This window comes from Pelophylax lessonae, assembly GCF_965119305.1.
Source record: "Pelophylax lessonae genome assembly, chromosome: 4".
In the NCBI taxonomy this organism is placed as follows: Eukaryota; Metazoa; Chordata; class Amphibia; order Anura; family Ranidae; genus Pelophylax; species Pelophylax lessonae.
Window position 1 is genome coordinate 608,043,731 of NC_138771.1, and position 14,049 is coordinate 608,057,779.

The 14,049-nt window shown below is 43.7% G+C and overlaps 1 protein-coding gene across 1 annotated transcript in view; it reads left to right on the forward strand.

Annotated features, from left to right (window-relative positions):
• The window catches only part of LOC309551987 (uncharacterized protein), a gene marked incomplete at both ends in the record, with an annotated part of 31,222 nt that extends 17,792 nt beyond the window's left edge, over window positions 1-13,430 (forward strand). Inside the window, 3 exons of the mRNA XM_082252730.1 lie at window positions 1,522-1,625; window positions 5,643-5,811; window positions 12,416-13,430. Of these exons, the coding sequence (XP_082108856.1) occupies window positions 1,522-1,625; window positions 5,643-5,811; window positions 12,416-13,430 (1,288 nt within the window). The remainder of the gene's footprint in view (window positions 1-1,521; window positions 1,626-5,642; window positions 5,812-12,415) is intronic.
• Between the last annotated feature and the right edge of the window lie 619 nt (window positions 13,431-14,049).

Genomic DNA, 14,049 nt, shown 5'->3' on the forward strand with positions numbered 1-14,049 from the left:
GTCCGCTAATGTATTGGCTGGACTGACTCATTTCGAGGGAGGATCCTCTTCCTCCGAGCCAAAACGTGCTACTGACTGACTTGGAGCACTGTATAGTAGTGGAACAAAGATGCACTTATTACCCTGCGCTCTGTGCCGTACTTTGCTGATCCCCTGCTGAGCAGAGCGGGCGAATGACCGGTCCGTGTCTGCTCAGTTTCTGCAGAGAGGACACGTACAGAGCTTGTTCTGCTCTATGGGTGGCTGGCTGTAAACAAATTGGCTGTCTGTTTACACCCCACTGCCCTCTGCTCCACTTAGACGCAGGGGGATGGATCCACTTTATTTATTTTTATTTTGTAGCGCCTGGGTTAGATTTAATTGGAGGTAGGTGAGTGTAAACACACCAGTGCATTTACACCTCCTGATCCATAGGGATACATGGACCATCCGTTCTGCCGGGAAAAACTGGACCTGATCTAGTCGCACGTGTGAAAGGGCCCTAACTCTAAGAGTCGGTTCACACCGCCCTGACTTTGAAGCCAACCGTGCAGCACGACTTCATCGCGGCTTGCAAACGACTTCTCTAAAAGAAGTCAATGCAAGCTGCTCCGAAGTCGCAGGAACCTTTTTCTAAGTCGTAGCGACTTGAGTTGCTCTAACGGTTCCATTGCACAGAATGGAGCGCTACTTGTCAGGCGACTAAGTCGCCTGACGTCGTGGCAGTGTGAACCGGCTCTTAACCTATTTACCAATAAAGCATTACCAATAAAGCAAACGCGTGTATTGCTAATGCAAGGCAAAAGAACAAGTTCACTTTTAATGTCCCCCCTCCCTAGCAACACCTACTCCCTTTTCCTGCCCTCCCCCCACTCTGTTTAGCCATTAGAAGTGACAAATTACTCCCCTTCATGTGATGTGATAGTGCTGGTAATTGTCCTAGAGCTCTGAGCCCTGTGTATGCTTTGACTCTTTGAGCTTCCTTTTCTTTGCTGCTGTAGCCAAACGAAAAGGTGAGTATGTACAGCCGTGCCCAAAAGTTTTGAGAATGACACATAATAATTTTCATAAAGTCTGCCTCTTCAGTTTTTATGATGGCAATTTGCATATACTCCAGAATGTTATGAAGAACGATCAGATGAATCTCAATTGCAAAGTTCCTCTTTGCTGTGAAATTTTAACTTCATTCTATAAAAAAAATTTCTAAAGCATTTGTGAAGAAGGCTTCAGGGCACCCAAGAAAGTCCAGCAAGCGCCAGGCCCGTCTCCTACAGTTGATTCAGTTACGGGATCGGGGCACCACCAGTGCAGAGCTTGCTCAGGAATGGCAGCAGGCAGGTGTGAGTGAATCTGTGTGCACAGTGGGGAGAAGACTATAGGAGGATGGCCTGGTGTCAAGGACAGCAAAAAGGCCACTTCTCTCCAGCAAAAAAACGTGACTCAGAGATGCCAAAGGGGACAATAAATGCTATGCAGTAGTCATAAATTGTAATCCTTCACATGAGTATTGTGGTATGAAAAGTATGATTGTCTGCTGTCCAGGTCGGTGATGCCCCAGAACTGTCAAAGCTGTAGCCAGCAGAGTGTGGAGTCAGAAGAGGGCGGCAGCGATCGATGGAGTGACAGTCTGTCACCAAGGAGTGCCTGTAAGTGAACATTTCATTATACTCAACATTGTCTCTGATTGGTTGATGACACAGACGATTCTTTTTCTTTCAAATGCACTAGCGAGCTTTTCTTACTCCTCCCCCCAAACAGGGACCTACAATGTGTCTTGATAAAACTGCAATAGATTACATTTTGTTTAGGTTTAGTCTCTTTTGATGTGTAAACTTTGTTTAGTTTAGAATTTCTCACTTGGTAATCCACATGTGTCCTACAGTGACAAGCTCACTTGGATTAGCTCACCTAATAAATAAATAAATAAATATATATATATATATGAGCTGTGCCCAAATCCCACACTAAATTATTTAAATATCCTGATCAAGTAGTAAAAGCACTGTAAAACAAGCCCCTATTAAAAGTATATTATCTATAACCGTTAGGGAGAAATTCAGAAACGGAATCGTGTCAGCCTGCTAGCCTTCAAATTTAAACACACAGTACAGTGCCTTGAAAAAATATTCAAACCCCCTTGAAATTTTCCACATTTTGTCATGTTACAACCAAAAACGTAAATGTATTTTATGTGAAAGACGAACACAAATTGACACAATTGTGAAGTGGAAGGAAAATTTTTAAATGGTTTTCAAATTTTTTTTTTTTACAAATATCTGAAAAGTGTGGCGTGCATTTGTATTCAGCCCCCTTTACTCTGATACCCCTAACTAAAATCCAGTGGAACCATTTGCCTTCAGAAGTCACCTAATTAGTAAATAGTCATTGTGTGTAATTTAATCTGAGTATAAATACAGCTCTGTTCTGTGAAGCCCTCAGAGGTTTTTTTTAGATCAGCTTAGTGAACAACCAGCATCATGAAGGCAAAGGAACACACCAGACAGGTCAGGGATAAAGTTGTGGAGAAGTTTAAGGCAGGGTTAGGGTATAAAAAAATATCCCAAGCTTTGAACATCTCACGGAGCACTGTTCAATCCATCATCCGAAAATGGAAAGCGTATGGCACAACTGCAAACCTACCAAGACATGGCTGTCCATCTAAACTGATAGGCCGGGCAAGGAGAGCATTCATCAGAGAAGCAGCCAAGAGGCCCATGGTAACTCTGGAGGAGCTGAAGAGATCCAGATCTAAATCCAATTGGCAAGACTTGAAAATCGCTGTTCAGACACTCTACATCCAATCTGAAAGAGCTTGAGCTATTTTGCAAAGAAGAATGGGCAAACATGTAGATGTGCGAAGCTGGTAGAGACTAGGGATGATCGAACGGTTCGGGTCGACCATCGGTTCGGCCCGAACATTGGGTGTTCGAGGTTCGGCCGAATTTAGAACTTTTTGCCCAAAAAGTTTGGAATTCGGCAACCAGAACCGCCCAAAATGCAATGCTTCAGGAAATGGGCTTTAAAAGCCCGTGATTGGACCAGAACCATTAGAAAAAGCCAATTGAGGGAGCAGGAGAATGCTAGGAATGTGATTTTAGTGACTAGGGGGTCCCTAGACCAATCATTAGTGAATACACCCCCCAGTATATAAGATCGCCCCCGCCATATTCCTAGCATTGTTATACTGGACATGGAAGAGAGTGGAAGCAGTTCTGTTAATTTTTACTTAGTGTCATTTAGCTATTTTTAGTGTGAGGAAAGGGATATCTAGTGTAGTTAGAGTGCTCCTTTACACTTAAGTTAGCTTCAAAAATTTAGTTTCTGTAGGGAAAGTGTTAAGTGTAAGGGGACCGTAGTGTAGTGTAGGGTTAACTGGCAGTGACTGCTATGGCAGGGTGACAAAACCCTTCCATAGCAGGGTGACCGCTATAGAGAAATGATCATTTCTCTGAATTGCTTCGGCACACCCATATGGCTTCTCACCAGCCAAGCATTTTTATGCTGCAGGGGCTGCCACTGCCGGTGCTTTTTTGAGGACATGTTTGATGTCAGACATGACATCTGAACATGTATATAGGGGGTATATATACACATATATGTGTATATATACCCCTAGACATATATAGGTGTGATAGTAGCAGAAATATATGCTTGCACTAATGAAATCATTTACAGTAATATATTTCTGCTACTATCACACCTATATATGTCTAGGTGTGTATATAAATATATGTATGTGTGTATATATACCACTATACACAAGTTCAGATGTTTTGCCTGCCTCAAAAGAACCCCAAAAAATGCCAAAAAAAACGCCCAGGTGTGTTTTTGCTGGCATTTTTTGGGGGGTTTTGGAGGCAGGCAAAACATCTGAACTTGTGCACAGTACCACTATACACAAGTTCAGATGTTTTTCCTGACTGCAAAGAACCCATAAAAATGCCTTCTATTAAACCGGCAAGGTGTGGAAACCGAGAAGCCATATTGGTGATCTGAAAGTTTTCTAATACAAACTATCTTTTTTTTTTTTTTTTTTTATGGTTCTGGACATGCTACAGAGCTGAAACTTCACATGTACACTTTTTAGACCCCCCAGATCTGAAATCCAAAGTAAAAATCAAAATCTTTTTTTTTTTTTTTATTTTTTCAATAATTGGCTTTTTTATCAAAAACTACAATTTTTAAGAACTTTTTTTGTGTGATTAATAGTTAATGGGGCATGACCCAGAACCCTAGGCACTTTTTAGGGGCATTTATTGGGTTTTAGGGCTTAAAAATTGTGTTTTTTTGATTTACCGAAGTTCGGGTCCCATTGGTTTCAATGGGGTTCTGAAATCCGGGCCGAACTTTTGGGAAGTTCGGATGTTCTGGCCGAACCGAACTTTTCAAAAGTTCGATCATCCTTAGTAGAGACATACTGAAAAAGACTTGCAGCTGTAATTGCAGTGAAAGATGGCTCTACAAAGTATTGACTCGGGGGCTGAATACAAATGCACGCCACACTTTTCAGAGATTTATTTGTAAAAAAATGTTAAACCATTTTATCATTTTCCTTCAACTTCACAATTAGGATGGACCCAATATCGGCGCCTTCTGTGCCTCCGCTTCTCCTTCTCTTCTTCCTCACGCACTATTGCTGCTGCAGCAGCAAGGACAACTGCTGTAGCAATATATTGCGTAGCAAACATTGTCACACCAACAACAACGAAACAACCAGGAAGCAAATGGGAAGAAGAAAAGAATATGGCAGGAAAAGGAATTGTCATAACAGGTGGTTTTTCATTGGTTCCTGCTAAAGTTGCACTAAAGTCAGAATGACCACAAATCGCTTCAAAATCGCGTCTACAAAACGCGCGACTTTTCAGTCGCACTGGTGTGAAAGGGGCCTATGTGCCACTTTGTGTGTGTCTTTTGCATAAAATCCCAATAAAATACATTTACATTTTTGTTGTAACTTTACAATATGGAAAATTTCAAGGGGTATGAATACTTTAAGGGCACCGTAGGTGTTTCTAAGCTGTTAATTTTAAACCAGACTTAAGAGTCTGATCTTTGGTAATTGATACCGTCACATTAAATCAGCTAGGGAAGTCGGGGATGACTTGTTTTGAAGCTCTTGTGTATAATTAAATGTCCATAGTCTGGGCACATTTTAAAAAGGAACAACTCTGGAAGCTGCACCCAAAAAAAGGCAGATGGCCATGTTGGTAGAGGCAAGACTTTGCTCTCCTGGCTAAAGGATCTGACATGGGAAGCAGTGAGCTGAACGGTAATGACCTCACCAAATCTTTCTCCAAGAAAACCCTGAGATGAACAGTCAGCAGTGCCTTAGATCTCACATTGCAGATATACAACTATGTGACTAATAAGCACAGCAGTACCTAGGTACAGTCACATACTAGGAAGTATGCTGCTATTTTTAGGAGGAGTTCCAGATAAAAGCTACCACTTGAATACAATTCTGATGTTTCCTGTAACATAGCACATCTTTTGCGTTCAGGTCCACTTTAAGGTGTCTAAACTAAGAGTTGTCTGCATTAGTCTGCTGCAAAGGTTTAAAATTGCATTGCAAAAATTACTGTAGGAGAATGAAATCAAGCCACTGCTGTGATGAGTTGTAATTTTTTTTCTTTTCCCTTTTTTTTTTTTTTTTTTTTTTTCAGCTCCGGAGTTGCATCCCCTTCCTCATTCTGTTGCACCCTTCAAACAAAGCATGACTCCATATCTTCGTCCCAGACCCACGCCAGTGAGTGTGCCCCCAAGCCATGTTGACCCGCGGACCCCCAGCTCTGCAGAGCTATTCAGGGTACTTCGCCTAACTCCTACTGAAAGGTATAATACCCCCTAATCTGACCAACATTTGTGAAAAGGCAACTGATGAAACCACTTCTTGTAGCTTATCGAACCACTTATCGAACCACCCTAATCCTATGTATTCTGTGGCAGATGTTTGCACTAGCATTTCTAAAGGCTGGAAATATGAATCGTGATTCCTCTACTTTATCTTGTGGTTGAGCGGTCTGCAACTGATGCAGCAAGCATGAATGGCTATCAGTAATGTGACCAGATCATGGGATCTCTGGAGGGAAGGATCAGATGATCTGCCCATTTTAGCCAAGATTTACAAGATGAAATGCCTAGGCATTTGGGTGCTTGACTGCTGTGACATTGTTTTCTGCAACACTTGTAATTAAGGAAAGACTTTCCTTAGGTTTATCACTTTTGCGGCTAGGAAGTGTTTGCATTTGATGACCTATCTGCTTTACTGAGGAGTGGCAAATCTAAGAGCTAAAATTCAGATTGTGTACTTGATAACTGAGGGCACAGAAAGGGTTTATCTATTTATGAAACAATATTATTTATTATTATTGTTATACAGGATTTATATAGCGCCAACGGTTTGCGCAGCGCTTTACAGTGTGGGGGAAGACAATACAGTTACAGTACAATTCAATATAGGAGGAATCGGAGGGCCCTGCTCGTTGGAGCTTACAATCTAGAAGGGAGAGTCAGGTGAAACAAAATGCAGTAACCGAGGGGGGATGGGTAGATGGATAAAATGGAGGTAGAGTTTTTAGGTGTGGGTAGGATAGGCTTCACTGAAGAGGAGGGTTTTCAGAGATCGCCTAAAAGCTAATAGAGTAGGAGATAATCAAACAGATAAGGGTAAGGAGTTCTTAGGATTGGAGAGGCTCTGGTAAAGTCCTGGAGGCGAGCATGGGAGGAGGTGATGAGGGAGCTAGAGAGCAGGAGGTTTTGAGAGGAACGAAGAGAGCGATTAGGTTGGTATTTTGAGACTAGGCTAGTGATGTAGTTGGGGGCTAAGCTGTGGATGGCTTTGTAAGATGTTGTTAGTATTTTGAATTTGATTCGTTGGGTGAGCGGAAGCCAGTGGAGGGCTTGACAGAGGAGCAGCAGACACTGAGCGATTGGTAAGATGGATGAGTCTGGCGGCAGCATTCATGATTTATTGAAGGGGGGATAGCCTGAGGTAAGCCAATGAGAAGGGAATTGCAGTAGTCGAGGTGCGAGATGACCAGGGAGTGAACTAGGAGCTTTGTTGTGTCTTTGGTTATAAGGGGCGTATTTTAGAGATGTTGCTGAGGCGGCAAGATTTGGACAGCGATTGGATGTGGGGTTTGAAGGAGAGTTCAGAGTCGAGGACAACACCTAGGACCTTGGCATGCGGGGGTGGGCGATAGTAATTCCATCGATATTGACAGAGATCAGGGGAAGGGGCACGTGGTGGAGGAAAGATTATTAGCTCGGTTTTGGAGGGATTACGTTTGAGGAAGTGGTGTGACATCCATACCGATATATATCAGATGGTAAATTAGTGATACGTGAGGGAGAGAGCCGAGGGGTGGATAGATAGATTTGGGTATCGTCAGCGTAGAGATGGTATTGGAAGCCTATCAGCTGACCCAGAGAGGAAGTGTAGATTGAAAATAGGAGGGGTCCAAGAACAGAGCCTTAGGGGACCCCAACAGAGAAGGGAAGAGGAGAGGAGTAAGTGGAATTGTAAGTAACGCTAAAGGTGCGGTTGGATAGGTAGGAAGATAAACAGTGAAGAGTACAGTCACGGAGACCAAAGGCATGGAGTTTGAGGAGGGGATGGTCAACCGTATCAAAGGCAGCAGAGAGGTCCAGGAGGAGGAGTACAGAATAGTGTCCATTGGTTTTGGCCGTTAGTAGATCGTTTGTCAGTTTTAGGAGAGCAGTTCAGTGGAGTGTTGAGGCCGAAATCCAGACTGAAGGGGATCAAGGAGGCTAGGTGGTCGCACAGTTGGTTGTAGACCAGACGTTCAAGGAGTTTGGATAAAAAGGGGAGCAAGGAAATAGGGCATAGGTTGTTGAGATCGGTTGGGTCCAGTGAGGGCTTTTTAAGTATGGGGCTGACTAGTGCATGTTTTAGAGAGTTAAGGAAGATGCCAGAAGAGAGGGAGAGATTGAAGATGTGGGTAAGAGAGCGTAGAATAGGGCCAGAAGGTGAACGTAGCATTTGCGAGGGAACAGGATCCAGAGGGCAGGTGGTTAAGTGGACATTAGCAAGCAGTTTAGCAACTTCGTCTATAGTGGTGGGCTTGAATGAGGGAAGTAGTGATCGCACCTGTGGCGTAGAGGATGGAAGGTATCTGAACGGCAATTATCTCCTTACGGATTGTATCAATCTTTTGTTTGAAGTGGTTGGCAATCTCCTTGGCAGTGGGTGGAGGCAGTGGAGGACAGAGTAGAGAATTAAAGGTAGCGAAAAGTTGCCGGGGGCGAGCTGACATGTTGTTAATGAGAGAGATAAAATGGGTTTGCTTGGCAGTGTGGAGACTGGAATTGTATTTTTGGAGGTCAGATTTATATTGGTTGAAATCTTCCTGAAACTTAGTCTTGCGCCATAGGTGCTCAAGAGCTATGCTTTTTCAGACTCTAGTGTTCTCTGTTTGCCAAGGTTGAAGGGGTCGGTGTGTAGTGAGGGGGGCCAGAGTGTCCAGGGAGGCTAAGAGACAGAAGTGGCTAGGTTGGTGCAGGACAGGGGTGCGATTTTGTCAGAGGTGGTCGGTAGTAGAGAAGAGAAGGGTTAAAATGGTGTAGGTTTCTGCGGGTAACTGTAAGGTAGCTGGAGGGAGAGGAGGTGGAGGAGAGGGAGAGAGTGAAAAGGTAGTGATCAGAGAGAGGGAAAGGATTGTTTGAAAGGTTGTGCGGAGTGCATAGGTGGGAGAAAACAAGATCAAGGATATTGCCTTCAGTGAGTAGAAGCGTGTAGCCATTGCTTCAGGTCAAAGGAGGAGGTTAGACTGAAGTTTGGAAGTGGCAGGAGTGTTAGTATTAACAGGGATGTTGAAGTCGCCGAGATTGATTGTGGGGATTTCAGAAGAGAGAAAATAGGGTAGCCAGGCGAAAAAGTCGTCTAGAAAGGTTGATACTGGTCCAGGTGGGCGGTAGATCACAGCTATCCTTAGAGAAACAGGGGAGAAAAGACTAATGCAATGTACCTCAAATTAAGAGCGTGACAGAGGGAGTTGGGTGAAGTACTTGAAAGGTGCTATGTGGGGCTAGAAGGATCCCAACACCCCCTCCCTTGTGTCTATCATTGGGTCTGAGGGAGTGAGTCCATAGAAGACCACCTTGGGATAGGGCAGCAGGAGACTTAGTGTCAGATTCATGAAGCCAGGTTTCAGTGATGGCAAATAGATTAAAGGAGTTGGCGATAAAAAGATCATGGAGAGAGATGAGTTTATTACAGACAGAGCGGGCGTTCCAAAGGGTGCAAGAGAAAGGGAGTCTGGTCTTGGGAAGAAGAGAGATGGAAACTAGATTGTGCTGATTGCGGCTGCAGCCAAAGGGCGCAAGGTAGTGGGTGTGTTGAGTACAGGTAAATGATGGAGGCCCAGGGTTTGGGGATATGTCTCCAGAGGTTAGGAGAAGCAGAAAGGTGAGGGTGGTAATAGGAGTGTGATTTATATGAAGGGACATGCCCCAGTGTCCTGGAGGTTTTGTGTGCGTGGGGGATTTAGAAATGGCAGGAGATGGTATGTGCAGTAATAAGGAGAGGACATTAGTGAGGTTGATGTATGTAAGCTGTGGGGTGGAGAAGAGGGGTGAAGGAGAGAGAGTTTAAGGATAGAGAACATGGCTGTAACAAGAAGGGGTAGAGAGTGCATGTTACAAGGAGCAAGAGCTGATAGGGTAAATTAGGTCACCTGCAGTCTGTGGTGTATATCTCAGCCTTTCTTTTGTTCTTTCACCTTGTGCAATCTCTGAAGTGCGTCCACTTAAAGAAATCGCCCCACTTTGAGAATGAGCCCCCAAAAAGCAAACGTGCCCCCCCTTGCAAACGTGCCTTCCCCAAGAGATGCTGTACTTGTATACTCTAATGCCCCGTACACACGTGCAGATTATCTGAAGACTTTTGTCTTCAGATTTACCTTTTCTATGTAGTGCAAGGGCCTGCCGGATTGCATACAAATCAAAAGTGTTTAGGTTTGACCTCATATTCTATGGTTTTGGTAAGTCTGCAGACAAGTCTTCAGATAATCTGCACGTGTGTACGGGGCATTAGACCTGGAGTGGGGGCTATCCAATTAAGCAATCAGGCATTGATAAATTAGGGCTGGATAGACAGAGCAGGGTTTCCACTTCAGAAAGATTTACAGACAACTAAGAGATACCTCTAAAGGTTAAAGGCTATAATGGTTATAAATTAAAGGTAAGAAAACATAGCAAGGGCCAGTCTACAGATGGGTAAACAGTAAAAAGACACAATATAGAAAAACGCAGTTTCAGAAGTTTTGCATTGGGTGGAAGCAGAATTGGACATACCACAGTAAAAAGACACAATATAGAAAAATAACTATTTGCTTAGATCAGGGGGGTCTCAAATTTTTCAGCTTGAAAACCACATCCTATATTTTTTTACAAAAATCTGCAGACCAGAAAATTTTTTTTTTTTATATATTGTGCCACCCCCAATTAAATCAGGGGCAGGAAAGCAGTGGTGACTATAGGCAGCCTCTGCTGATCTGAATCCTCAAATTGTACATATTGAGCATATGCCACTGGCCCTTGCTGTGGGCCAGATGCTGGCTATAGTTGGGAGACATGTATATTAAAAAAGAATAGCGCGCAAATGCAAAAGAAATTACTACCAAATCTGAAGACAATCCATAAATAAAAATGGGGGTTTGGTCCCACCATATGGCCATATCGTGCTCAAGCCCACTACTGCGTCAAAGTACCCCATTATCAGTGGGTCCTACACTATCCATGAAAAAGAGATGAATCCAGCCCTTCTAACCCTTGGAGACAACACTCCTTGCTGGGAAAAATGTGCAAATGCACTACAGGGGACTCCTCCTATATCCACTTGATGGTGGACACTGATTGAGTACAGGTGTATGTGGGGGGTGGGGAGGGCTGCTCAACCTCGATAGTCTGGTCAGACCGAATACATAATAAACAGGCAAAAAATTTGGGGGAGCATACCCCCAACCTGACCAGACTATCGAGGTTGAGCAGCCCTCCCCACCCCCCCACACACACCTCTACTCAATCAGTGTCCACCATCTAGTGGATATAGTAGGATTCCCCTGTAGTGCATTTGCACATCCTTCCCAGCAAGGAGTATTATCTCCAAGGGTTAGGCTGGATTCATCTCTTTTTCATGGATAGTGTAGGACCCACTGATAATGGGGTACTTTGATGCAGTAGTGGGCTTGAGCACGATATGGCAATATGGTGGGACCAAACCCCCATTTTTATTTATGGATTGTCTTCAGATTTGGTAGTTATTTCTTTTGCATTTGCGCGCTATTCTTTTTTAATATACATGTCTTTTGGTTCATAGCTGCAGCAGCTTTAGAAATACATGGGTATGCTCCCCCAAATTTTTTGCCTGTTTATTATGTATTCGGTCTGACCAGACTATCGAGGTTGAGCAGCCCTCCCCACCCCCCACACACACCTGTACTCAATCAGTGTCCACCATCTAGTGGATATAGTAGGAGTCCCCTGTAGTGCATTTGCACATCCTTCCCAGCAAGGAGTATTATCTCCAAGGGTTAGGCTGGATTCATCTCTTTTTCATGGATAGTGTAGGACCCACTGATAATGGGGTACTTTGACGCAGTAGTGGGCTTGAGCACGATATGGCCATATGGTGGGACCAAACCCCCATTTTTATTTATGGATTGTCTTCAGATTTGGTAGTTATTTCTTTTGCATTTGCGCGCTATTCTTTTTTAATATACATGTCTTTTGGTTCATAGCTGCAGCAGCTTTAGAAATACATGGGTATGCTCCCCCAAATTTTTTGCCTGTTTATTATGTATTCGGTCTGACCAGACTATCGAGGTTGAGCAGCCCTCCCCACCCCCCCACACACACCTGTACTCAATCAGTGTCCACCATCTAGTGGATATAGTAGGAGTCCCCTGTAGTGCATTTGCACATCCTTCCCAGCAAGGAGTATTATCTCCAAGGGGTTAGGCTGGATTCATCTCTTTTTCATGGATAGTGTAGGACCCACTGATAATGGGGTACTTTGACGCAGTAGTGGGCTTGAGCACGATATGGCCATATGGTGGGACCAAACCCCCATTTTTATTTATGGATTGTCTTCAGATTTGGTAGTAATTTCTTTTGCATTTGCGCGCTATTCTTTTTTAATATAGTTGGGAGACCCCTGACTTAGATTATTATGTGGATTCATTTAGATCTTCTATTGAGTTTGTTCAGTGCCGCACTCTGAAATGTGGAGCAAAGGCTAGTTGCCTATAGCAACCAAATCAGTTGATCACTTTTGAGAAAATGAAACCTGTACGCTAGTTGCAAAGGGCAACAACTGCTCTACCTTAAATGATCGTCTGCAGTTTTGTATATCGGTTGCTCTGTGACTTTTGTTGCTTCTATAACCAAGTAGTTAATATGATGTTTTCTTTTGCAGTGCACATTCGGGGAGGAAGAGGCGTGGAGATGCACTGTGGAGGTCTGTTGTACACCACTCTCACCGCAGAGCCAGCCTCTCCAAGGTGAATGAGGCTCCATATTGTCACGAGACTGTAAAGTATAATGAGAGTGTGCCAAGGTGTCCTCACGAGGCGACTAGAGATGGTTATGAGACGGACTCTCTGCATTCTGATGACATGGATCAGGGAGATACTCCAACCAGTGAAACACATTCCATACCCAGAGAAGAATCTGAGTGTTTTGATAATGATTCTTTATATAGAGTGACACCTCTTCAGGAGACCTCCCACCTCCACTTAGGAGAGCACATACCCCACTTTGGGGACCCTGACTATTACAGCCAGCTGGCCTATTTCCATAGCAAAGGTGTGTGGCCCTGTGAAGAGTTGGGTGAACAGAGATCCAGCAAAGGGATCCATTCTAATAGTATCCAAAAGGGTAATCCCAAGGAGACCCTTCAACCCAAAGATCGGTATAGAAGTCAGTCACGGGACACTCTTCACCCTAGAGACACTTGTAGAAGTAGATCTGCAGAAAGTAGTCATTCCAGCACTGAGTGCAGAAGCAGATCAAGGGAGAGAACTCACTCTAGAGAACGATGTCGAACACGGTCAAAGGAAGATATTCAGCGTCGACACAGCCTCTGCCACCTTCCAAGGCCAGTAATTCATTTTGAAGACGAGTGTCCAAACAGGGTCCCTCATCACAGCAGCACAAAGAGAAGGAAGTCTCTGGAATCTCTCCAACACAAACAGGGCCAGTCTAGAGAGGCCCCATACAATACAGGAACCTGTAGCAGCCGATCAGCACACCGGAGGTCATCTCAGCACCATAGAGACTCTTTGTACACCTCTGGCCCTGGGCGTTCCCCTTTGCACTTACGCCGATCCTGCCCCTCTGCCCATAAAACTGACCCATGGGCTTCCGAACAAGTTGCTGCCTCTAACCTATGTGCTGACCTGCTGACACAATTCTTGGACTGCTCTTTTTAAGTGACCTCTTCCAGCACGAAGACGTAGAAGTATTAAAGTGAATGCATAGCCATTTTTTATTCTTGGGATAGCATGTGGAAGGGTTATAGTTTTTATTAGTGTACTCACTGGGGAGATTCATCCTCTAGGTCTGGTGACCTCTATTTACAAAGATAGGATTTTACAGTTTTACAAAGACCACAACTAGAGGTGTGGGGTAAACCAATGTGGGCACTTTGCCCAGTGACAACTGTCTTAAGAGAAGAATTGTCCACCCTTTTGAGTGATTTTCTTCCTTCCTCTTTGTGTCTTCAGGACAGGAAGTGAGAGGTTATGACCTCAAAGGGACATAGACGGGAAGAAATAAGTTGACAAGGGTTTTACCTTTTTTTTTTTTTTTTTTTTTTTTTAAGTTTTGGCTATACGTATACTTTAATGACCTGAATTTTAACTTATTTTAAACTAGTTAGAATAAAAAGTAAATTTTCAATAGGTTGTTCTGCATTTGTGTAAAAAAAAAAAAAAAAAATCACTTCACTGACCCCCCTACCCTGAAAACAATGCACTGACTTGCTGTGGTGTGAGAGGAATTTTGTCTCACGTTTGTGTAATTACTGGCAGAGTGTGGTAAACTAAATTG